The 9,918-nt window shown below is 41.7% G+C and overlaps 2 protein-coding genes across 4 annotated transcripts; one reads left to right on the forward strand and one right to left on the reverse strand.

Moving 5' to 3' along the window:
- The first annotated feature begins 591 nt into the window (after positions 1-591).
- On the forward strand, positions 592-6,087 carry mlx (MAX dimerization protein MLX). Its single transcript, XM_048991773.1, has 8 exons — positions 592-730; positions 1,727-1,766; positions 2,032-2,121; positions 2,939-3,036; positions 3,256-3,358; positions 3,662-3,761; positions 4,202-4,403; positions 4,768-6,087. Exons 1-8 carry the CDS (start codon positions 689-691, stop codon positions 4,822-4,824), a joined length of 732 nt encoding a protein of 243 aa, XP_048847730.1. The 5' UTR covers positions 592-688; the 3' UTR covers positions 4,825-6,087.
- Positions 6,026-9,872, reverse strand: LOC125718164 (PSMC3 interacting protein). Of its 3 annotated transcripts, none has more exons than XM_048991776.1 (8): positions 9,655-9,872; positions 8,459-8,559; positions 8,263-8,352; positions 8,035-8,146; positions 7,599-7,744; positions 6,819-6,872; positions 6,673-6,732; positions 6,026-6,336 (listed from the first exon to the last, which is right to left on the reverse strand). In XM_048991776.1, exons 3-8 carry the CDS (start codon positions 8,335-8,337, stop codon positions 6,280-6,282), a joined length of 504 nt encoding a protein of 167 aa, XP_048847733.1. In that variant the 5' UTR covers positions 8,338-8,352; positions 8,459-8,559; positions 9,655-9,872; the 3' UTR covers positions 6,026-6,279. The 3 variants fall into 3 exon arrangements, with proteins under 3 accessions (XP_048847733.1, XP_048847731.1, XP_048847732.1); XM_048991774.1 differs by lacking the exon at positions 9,655-9,872 and adding an exon at positions 9,115-9,238; XM_048991775.1 differs by lacking the exons at positions 6,673-6,732; positions 6,819-6,872; positions 9,655-9,872 and adding an exon at positions 9,115-9,249.
- Positions 9,873-9,918: the final 46 nt, after the last annotated feature.

The raw sequence follows: 9,918 nt of genomic DNA on the forward strand, positions 1-9,918 counted from the left end.
AGAGGCATATTACAAAAAAAGAGAAAAAATGACAATACTAAGACTACTCGTGTTTTAGGAAAGAGATGGTTTATCCATAATCAAATCAGGAAACAGAAAACTTTATTTATCCCCAAGGAAATTGTTTACATTACGACTGCACAACACACGAGAACAATACAATGAAGTACTAAAGATTAGTGTAGCTAAATTAAAGCACTGAAATAAAAATTCTATTAATAGAGTAGAATAAAATACTATGTTACCTCGTACATAAGTGACTCCGTAAAAAGTTATTATAAATGTAACTTTAAGTGAAGAAAAAAAAAACAATTCTGCACATTATCGTGAATGGTTCTATTGCACATGTTAATAATTCAGTAGAATGAGCAGCATGTGAAGTACAATTAAGTCTATTGCACTGTATAATAATCGTAGTTCTGTTGCACATGTGGACAGACTCCAGTAGGTTGATGTTTATATAAAAAATAGCAATAACATTAAGACCGATAAATCGAATACATTACCAGTCACTGACAAAATACGACTGACCGAGCCCGTGAAAATGTGACTACTGAACAGTAACAAACCGGCACACGCTCAGTGGAAAAATAGGATCAGCGTCGCCGCTGAAGTGCAGATCCAGGTGCTTGCCGACAGGGGGCGTGTTTCCCCATTGCCGTGCCGTGATGCTCTTACCTACTCTGAAATGACGGAACAGAGCGCTTCTCCGGAGGACTCCTGGAACAAAGTAAGAAACCTGCAAAAATTACCACACAATGGTAGAAATTATGTGACATTGACAGTTTTGTATTTGGCCTTATCAGGAGTAAAAATTACATAAAGTTAAATTCTGTTGCACATTAAGTCTCGATGACAAAAAAAACCGAGGCCTCTTTGCTGTGTACAATTAGCATCACACTGTGTTTACTCTTCCAGCGATGACAGCTGACGTATATTCTGATATTCTTATTTAAACATAACATTCACCGCATAAGCCCTGCGGTTAACAGTCCTACTTTGCCCTTAAAGCGGAGCTTTTAAAAAGAGCCCGTACGCTGTGAGCAAGTGGCAGTCATGCTAGTTAGCATAGCGGCTAACAAACAACGTCGCGTGAATCCCGGTCGATTAGCCCGGCACGAGACAATGCTATGCTAAAGGCAGGGGATTTAAACTGCAGATCTTGCTGTCGTTAAATATTTTTCTGCTTGTGTATGCATAATGGTCGCTGCTACAACGATATTTTTATGCCAGGGAGACAAATGGTACCAAGATCTCCCAACTAAGAGACAGAAATAGTGTCCAGTTAATGTAAAAACGATATATTTACTCTACGAAATGGACCGGGGATACTTCACAGTTATTTTTAAACTGGCATCTTTGTTGTTCTACATAAGCTGTCTGTTTCTGGATTGGCTCATCACTGACGTTAAAACACATTGTAAATCCCGTATAAATTATTATTGCTGTGTGCTATTATAATGTGTAAGTGGTGACCGTTTATCCCATTGTATGCATACATGGTAATTTTAAGCATAAAAGCAAACTGGGTCGCAAATAATGGGCCTCCTGAATGTGTTCCCGTGGATTTTAATCAAACCCCTAACAGCATCTGCGCCGTCCTGGGGGGGGGGGAGGGGTGTGTCAGTGGGTTCCCGTTTTGCAATGTTGTATTTTCAATATCGCCTGTCAGTCCTGCTCTGATTCTCTTCTTTAAAACGTCTTCTGTCCCTTTGCGATGGAGAAGCAGGCGGACGGCGCTTTTAGTGACAACGGGTTCGACCACAGTGAGTGTAACACCTTTCTTCATACTTGAATTTTATGTTGTGTTTATATCTTTTCCCCAAAACAATGTTTTACTAACTTCTATACGCATTTATCTAATATAGAAGGGTTTCATAAATATTAAGGATTAAGCTCGTGTGTATAGTATTGCTCACCTATGACATCATGCTGGCTGTGGAAGACTTTGTTACAGACTCCTTTCCGAAACTGTGCAGTGCCAGGATGCCTCTGTTATTTTACTGTAAATTCACACAAAATCATCTGCAGATTTCTTTGCCGAGAGTGCAAGGAAAGGCTCCGTTGTCTCCAGAGCAAACAGCATTGGATCCACAAGTGCCTCCTCAGTGCCTAACACAGGTATGTCTTACTCACCCAAAGCGGTTACTTGCGGCGCCATGATACATGGATGGAAATATAGTCGACGCCAAACACTGACCTGCATCCCCGACTCAGCAGATGATATATGCTGGAGGAGGCGGTGCGTTCTTGACGTATCATAGAATATGAAAGCAGTCTGGCTTTATTATTACCGTTTTTTTGAATGACTCTGGGAATACCAGATAAGAGACCGAATCTCAGAGATGCTGCGGATAATTTCTAAGGGTATTTTGAGGCTTAAGACAGAGTATGTCTTTGGGATGCCGTCAGAAGTTAGTTTGTTAATGAGGAGTAACAGGCTTTAGGCACAAAGTACTACAGCCTATGACAACAGGCGATTTTATTTGTTTGTATCTATGTGTAGGAATCTTTATCTATCTATCTATCTATCTATCTATCTATCTATCTATCTATCTATCTATCTATCTATCATATATATATATATATATATATATATATATATATATATATATATATATATATATATATATATATATATATATATATATTCAATTGTAGGTTTTGCTATAAGGTATATAAGTTCCTGTGAGGTATGTGGACACATGAAGATGCAGTAGCTCAGTGTCGTGTTAGTGGGGCACACCTCCTGGTTTTGGGTGGCAGGTCCTGTGCTGGTCACGGGGTCCAGGTCCAGCAGCGGCTGTTCTTGAGGGAGGTGCTGATATGCAGTGTGCCAGGATTGGTGACCGTTACATCATTGTGGATGAGACAGGAAAGGTCGATATTCCCTAAGTAAGCGTCACACGTCTCACTGTTGGCTGCTCTCCAAACACAGACGACGAGGACAGCGACTATCGCCATGAGCCGTCCTACAAAGACCGTCGGAGACAGGCGCACACGCAGGCGGAGCAGAAACGCAGGGACGCCATCAAGGTCAGGACAGCTTCGTGAATCGCTGCTGTTTGATGTCTTACTGTGAGTTAGGGGAGCTATGACAGTAAATATCTGCATGTTATAAGCCAAAAACTTTGCTTCGGCTTATTGCAGCCAATTGCCACTTGCACAGGCTGATGTTAACTTCTTCAGAGGCTGTGCACTGATTCAGTGTGACAATATTAAAAGCTGTTGGAATTTCTCCTGACCTCCTTGCAGAAAGGCTATGACGACTTGCAGTCGATCGTTCCCACTTGCCAGCAGCAGTCAGAGTTCGCCGTGGGGACACAGAAAATCAGCAAAGCTACTGTACTTCAGAAAAGTCAGTCCTTCCATTTCATTAATGCGCAGCAGCACTTTTGTATTTGCCTTATAAATGTGGTTTTATGATCAGCAGGAGAGTAGCAAGAGTAGCATTAGGCCTGTAATTTTAAGAAATCTTGATGTATGTTTTACTTGTCTTTTCATAGCTATGCATTATGTGTTCATAATTAGCCGTTTTATTATTATGCGATGATGTGAAAAATAAAGAAATCATGTTATTTCTGTGTTCGGTTTAAATAGTTGCTGCTTTTCTTAATTCCATGAAAGCGTATCGTAAATCTTAACGGAGTTCTTCATGCAGCAATTGACTACATCCAGTTTCTGCACAAAGAGAAGAAAAAGCAAGAGGAGGAAGTTTCCACATTGCGGAAGGAAGTGATGGCACTAAAGATCATGAAGACGTAAGGCAGCCGGTCACTTTCATTCTGGCCGCTTCTTCATCCCTTTTGAGAAGCTGAAAACCATAGTGTTCATCAGCATAGCACACTAAGGCACACTGCTGTCAATAGGATGTGATGTAACTCTTGCTGAGCAAAGGATGACTGTGATAAGACTGACAGAACGGGCCGTTAGAAGAGAGAAGTGAGATGGCCTGATTAGGGCTGAGGAAGACAACTGGCTCTGATGTTTAGTCAGTCTTGTAATTGATTGGGTCACCAAACTAATGTCTCTAAAGAAAACCTTTGTACTCATTCCTGTGTCAACTTTCTGCTACTTATTTTATGTTTTCAATTTGAATGGAGTTTGACAAATACTGAGCACCATGCTCTATATAACAGAACCCCCCCCCTCCCTTAATCTTGGTCACTGTCTGATGTTGACGTGGTATGTGTGTTGACAGGAACTATGAGCACATAGTCCAGGCGCACCAGAACAATCCGCAGCAAGGAAACGAGCAGGTCTCAGACCAGGTGAAGTTCAGCGTGTTCCAGAACATCATGGACTCCTTGTTCCAGACGTTCAGTACCTCAGTCTCCTTCTCCAGCTTCCAGGAGCTGTCTGCTTGTGTCTTCAGCTGGATTGAGGAACACTGCAAACCTCAGGTACTGCACCCTGTTGGGGTTTAATGTGTTGGATGTTTTCTCTTGGTACAGTTCAACCTACCTGTATCCAGGGTGACGGTGCTGATCTGATTTTCTACAATTCTGGGCAGAACTATCAACACTTAGGATAAATTTTATGTCATGAATCTTCAGAAGTGCACTGCGCCATTTGACTCGTTTGCTCATTAAGGAATGTCTTTAAAACACGGTAATGATACCAGATAACTCTACATCATTGATGGAATTCATTCAGAAGACTCTCTGTCTCTGTTATTGCTATTAAAGGCACCTTAATTCACTGCAATGAAGGAAGACTAAGGGTCATATATATATATAGCTTAAGTTAAACCCCTTGTCTTTACAGACACTACGGGAGTTTGTGGTGGGGGTCCTTCAGCAGATCAACAGCCACTCCTACTGACGTGGAGGTTCCGGGCCGAACCGGGCCGTGACGTCGTTACGTGTGTGATCTGTCCTCACCTTACCACCTCTACAGTATTTTAAGTGGTAAACAATGGTGAGCAACATGTGTAGTGGGGAGGGACAACCCCATCACTTGAGTGCTCAGTCCCGCTTCACAAAAGCCTTTGTTCTGGAAGACATGCATCCTGGCCAGAGTCCTGTTTCAGTAGGGGGAGGTCCGTGTAGTCTGGTAAGTTAACTTGGATGGATCCATTCCAGGATAAACACTTAGGGAAGATGTAAGGATTTTCTGGAAGCCTGCTGACAATGTTGTTTAGTCTAATGTTACCTTCAGAAAGAAAAACCATGAAAGCTTGTAGGATTTTGGGACTCAAGGGCTGGTGTTGTTACCTCCTTGTCCACAGATGAGTGTTTAAAAACTCAGCCTCTTCCTTCAGGGTTCTTGGTTTCTCCTCCGTTACAAATCGAGTGTTTTGCCTGTGGGTCTCTTGCCGTTGTCGTGTTCTGTTTGCATGGAGTTTTGCGTGAATGCGTATGTCGTCGTAGACACTTTTGAGAGGTGGTCTGAAATGCCGTCGGTCTTTCAACACCAGTTGCCTTCTGGATTCTCTCTGTTATAAGCACACATATGCCTGATAGTACACATATTCGTTTATGTATGCGTTTCATGCTGGAGGGTCTACACATGCTCAGAGGCAGAGCCTGAATCTCATTGCCTGGGAAAAACCACAACCCATGTAGACTGCTTATGTGGAATAGCGAGACCTCAGTAAGATGTACACAATGAGTTTGACAGAATGTGCTTTCTTCTTTGACCTGTGTAAGAGGTTTTTATTTCTTAGGTGAAGGGTGTAAGAATCCTGACTGTGTATTCTTAGCCATCCTGCTGCCTTGCATTGACTCGGACACGGCCTGCAACCTTCAAATTTTGCAAGGGTGTCCATCGGTCCTGACACTACAGATACTGTGATCGATTCATTCTCCCCCACTGCCCCGTGGCGCAGCTGTTAAATCAAAGAATGTAAAACGACGCTTGCAATGATTGTTCTGCAAGATCGAACTTTAAGTACCAGTACTGTACCGTATGATTTTACAGTAAAGGATTCTGCATCTGATCATTGTCCTGTCTTTCAAATAGAATTTTGTGTGCATGTAAAAAAAAAAAACAAAAGGCAGTTTCTTGTGTTGATACAGAAAACTTTGGAAATATTTTTGTATTGATATTTCTAATCGCAAATAAACATCTCTTTCTAAGTCTTAATTCTTTTTACACATTAAATTATGTATAATGCAAAACAAAAACCCAACACTGATATCATGAGCATGGAACACAAAGCTCACGATTAAAAGTTGGTCCAGAGAAGGTCGCTCCGTTTTGTTGCGTTTACAGCCATAAATCCCACGGTGCCCATTTAAGCTGGTCTCACACATGCAGCACAGCCTTACTCTTCTGTCAGATGTTCGGCATTTTCACTTTGCAGTCCTCATCTGTCTCTAGACCAACTTCTTCCTGAATAGAGTAAAAGAACATACTTTAGTGATTTAATACAACCAAAAGGGGCGGAATGGTGGTGCAGAGGTTGGCACTGTTGCCTTCCAACTCTGGGACCAGGGTTCAAGTGTATGCCGTGGCTCCATGCGCCATTTCCTCTGTGCACTCCGGGGGGTGGGGGTGTGTGTGTGTGTGTGTGTGTGTGTGTGTGTGTGTGTGTGTGTGTGTGTGTGTGTGTGTGTGTGTGTGTGTGTGTGTGTGCTGTTGCCTTGCCCCTCTGCCAGCAGGGTTCATGGCTCGGAGGGAGTGCGCCTGTAATGTTCAGGACCCTAAATAGGATAAATACATACTTACCAGAAATTGCTTCTTGCTCTTTGGGTATCCTTCCAAAATGGCATCGACCATATCAGATGCCTAAAACCATATTTTAGAATTTTATTATAATAAAAAAAAATGTAGATTTATTAGTCCTTAAAAAGGACTGAAAATGTAAATATTACCAGTCGCTTTCTTTTCTTCCACTCTTTCAGATAGAGATCCCTCTCTTTGTAAACCTGCAACACAGGACAGGTGCTGTGCAGTGCAGAGCCGAAGCACGGTGAGCGCCACAGAACACCGTAAAAGGCACAGAACACCGTAAAAGGCACAGAACACCGTAAAAGGCACAGAACACCGTAAAAGGCTGCTCACTGTAATTTAGGTGCTTAAAAACTGAACATCTATAGAACAACCAGAAATGTTGGAACGTTGTTGCTTCACTATTATAAAAAACCCAATCCATTAAATGCAAAAATGTAATGCATCATAAAATAATCTAAACGAAAACATAACATTTTTGGCAGAAATTCAGTTAAGACATCTGATAAAAATACGAAGAGAAGGATTTCACTAGGCTACACTCGACATTCAGTAAAACCTCATTCCACACAAAGCCTGACCGCAAACTGCCTGTAAAATTCACTTTATGTTAACAACCAGGTTCAAGGACATCATTGAAGCACAGAAAAGAAAATTCCAGCCCAACAGGGAAAAGTGAATGACAAATTACTGAAAAGCAGGTTTTAAACGATCTAAATGGATGACTACCCTGGTGGAAGACATAACACTATCAAGGGTATTGATTTCTTGACAGACTAGAAAATGTGTTTTCGAAAAATTAATCAAATGACCAGCCATTAATGGAAAAAAGAACCCTCAACATCAAAGGGAATTGCTCTGAGAACCCCAGTTGCGCGACAAGTTTGCATTATTTCCATTTTAAAACGGCGAGCATCACTCACCTTTTCCTTCTCCTCGGGTGTAACGTGGTTTGTCAAAGATTTAATCCTCTCCAGCCGCTCCTCGTACGCAGTGCACTCCTGCGTCAGGTGCTGGACCTCTGATGTCATTTCCGGTGTTGTCATTGAGCTGTTGAGCTCCTTCAGAGCTGCAGAAGAGAGACAGAAAGACAAATACAGTTAATCATTACCCACCTATTTAATGCTTTACCTACCAAGACTACATGTTTTTTTTTTTTTGGGGGGGAGGGGGGGATGGAGGGAGAGAAAAAAAAAACAGTGGCCAAACCCCCACTAAATAGGGTCTCAAACCACCTACATAAGCTACTATGAGAGCTTTTAATCTATTTTGAACTACTGTATAACAAGTTCAACAATTCTTGGTCCATCCTCTGTGCCAACATGTGACAGTCTGCCGTTACGGACACAAAGAACTCACCCATGTCAAGCTGCTTGCAATCCTGTGTTACTGTGTGTATCTGGGAGTTAAGCTGCGAGATCTGACTATCCATTTCCTTAAGGTCCGAATCGCTGACATCTGCGAACTGAGACTACGTTGGGGGTGGGGGTGGAAAACGCGTGCAAAGCTTAATTATAGACATTTCCAGTAATACTGGGCTAGAAAAGCTTGCTAAACATAAGCCCCAGTACACTCATTTTCACTCACTTGAACAGCAAAATAGATCTTTTGCTTTCCATAGACCTTCTCCATGATTTTTCCTTCCTGCGCCAACAGCTCCATAGCTTTCACCACTGCCTGAAAGTCCATGGAATCGTGGTTATATACGTGTGAGTATCCTCAGAATGCCGCTATATGGAGTTGCAGAGTAACTTAATATTGCAGCCACCACTGTCACTCTCACCGTCTTTCCCAAGCCGTGCTGCTTTTGCAGGTTTCCGAAGACATCTTGGGCACTGTACGGCCGGTTCTTCTCATTGAGGTACTCAAGAATGACTGCAGCACCTGGGCAAAGTCAAATATGTCTATCGGTGTATTCTTGCCAATAAGAGAAGTTTGTTCACACAAGAGCAGTTCCAAAATTAAATTTACTAAATCGAATTCCAGCATCCCTTACGGGGTAGGGTATACCGTTCCCTATGCTGCTTGAGAAAAGCTCCTGCCCCCACCTCCCCAACTGCTTGGAAAATAGCAGCGTATCGCTCATCACCCGACACAAAGTGATACGCGAACACACATCGATCAATGAATTAACCAATAAATAAGAAAAAAATAAGCATAAAAAGGGAAACACCCGATTTCTAATCATCACAATGCAGGCTTACTCAATGGCTCCTTGCGGAACACTATGTGATTGAGGCGTTGACGATTATTTATGCAAACACTTCAGGTTGACTAAAACACAGCACAATTGTCAAAACGTCCGTGTCAAAACATTTTGTCTAATCATAATACGTAGACAAAACGAAGCTGAGGGAACACACTGCTAACGTGTACATGCACACACAAACACACTTATTCAAAACACAAATTATTTATTTCGGTATCAAAATAACTTACCAGATGCATCCTTTTTACTCATTTTGAACTAACTTGCTTGTTGTGAGCTACATTCGAGGTTCGCGCGCAGTAGTGCATTGTGGGACAACATGTCATACGGGGCGGGGTTATTAGATTTGTTCCAACCAATAGAAAACGACATGTCCCACTCCGCACGCAAATTCCCTATTTTACAGAGTGTTTCAAGGATATTAATATTCATAAGTGAAGCGCTGTCTGATTGGCTAGTGAATAGCTCAGACAGTTTACCGACCAATCAAGTAGCTTCTCTTATGAATATAAACGTTTCCAAACCACCCTGTAACGAAAATCCGCCCTCCAACGTAAAGTAAATAGTGAAAATAAAAGGCGCACTCCACCGAAAAATAAACGTACGATCCTTTTGCTTTGTTAGTCGGTTTTTCAAATTTTCTCTTTAATAAAGTTTTCCACATCAAAACATATCAAAACCGAGTTACAGAGAAAAGATTTCACTTTAACTATAGACATTTATTGAAACATTATAACGTACACAACCCGCTTCACACTGGACCAGCTTACCAATCTGCTGTTTTACCAAGTCCAGCCTAGTTCGATAACCTTTAACAATTAAGAATTTAAAAACTCATTCTTGTTCTGGTCAAACAGAAGGTTAAAACAAGCTACGTTGTGGTACAGGGAAATCTGGCTATTCTACATCTTTGTACTACTTGTCACAAACATAATTCTTTATACAGCATAAATCAAACCACTGGGCAATTGCCTTTCAAATATCAATATTCAACCCAGCGGCTTGTCGTCACGTGTGATCCAGCTCTTTGTGTT

The sequence above is a fragment of the Brienomyrus brachyistius genome, chromosome 22 (assembly GCF_023856365.1).
Source record: "Brienomyrus brachyistius isolate T26 chromosome 22, BBRACH_0.4, whole genome shotgun sequence".
Lineage (NCBI taxonomy): Eukaryota > Metazoa > Chordata > Actinopteri > Osteoglossiformes > Mormyridae > Brienomyrus > Brienomyrus brachyistius.

Bases quoted from the DNA above. Each gene is read 5' to 3' on its own strand.
- mlx (XM_048991773.1), top strand. From the start codon at position 689: ATGACGGAACAGAGCGCTTCTCCGGAGGACTCCTGGAACAAA. The intron at 2,122-2,938 runs GTATGTCTTACT...CTCCAAACACAG, and splicing joins CTCCTCAGTGCCTAACACAG to ACGACGAGGACAGCGACTAT. The intron at 4,404-4,767 runs GTACTGCACCCT...TTGTCTTTACAG, and splicing joins AGGAACACTGCAAACCTCAG to ACACTACGGGAGTTTGTGGT.
- LOC125718164 (XM_048991774.1), bottom strand. From the start codon at position 9,136: ATGAGTAAAAAGGATGCATCTG. The intron at 8,560-9,114 runs GTAAGTTATTTT...GACTTTGCCCAG, and splicing joins GAGTAAAAAGGATGCATCTG to GTGCTGCAGTCATTCTTGAG. The intron at 8,147-8,262 runs GTGAGTGAAAAT...CCCCCAACGTAG, and splicing joins AGATCTATTTTGCTGTTCAA to TCTCAGTTCGCAGATGTCAG.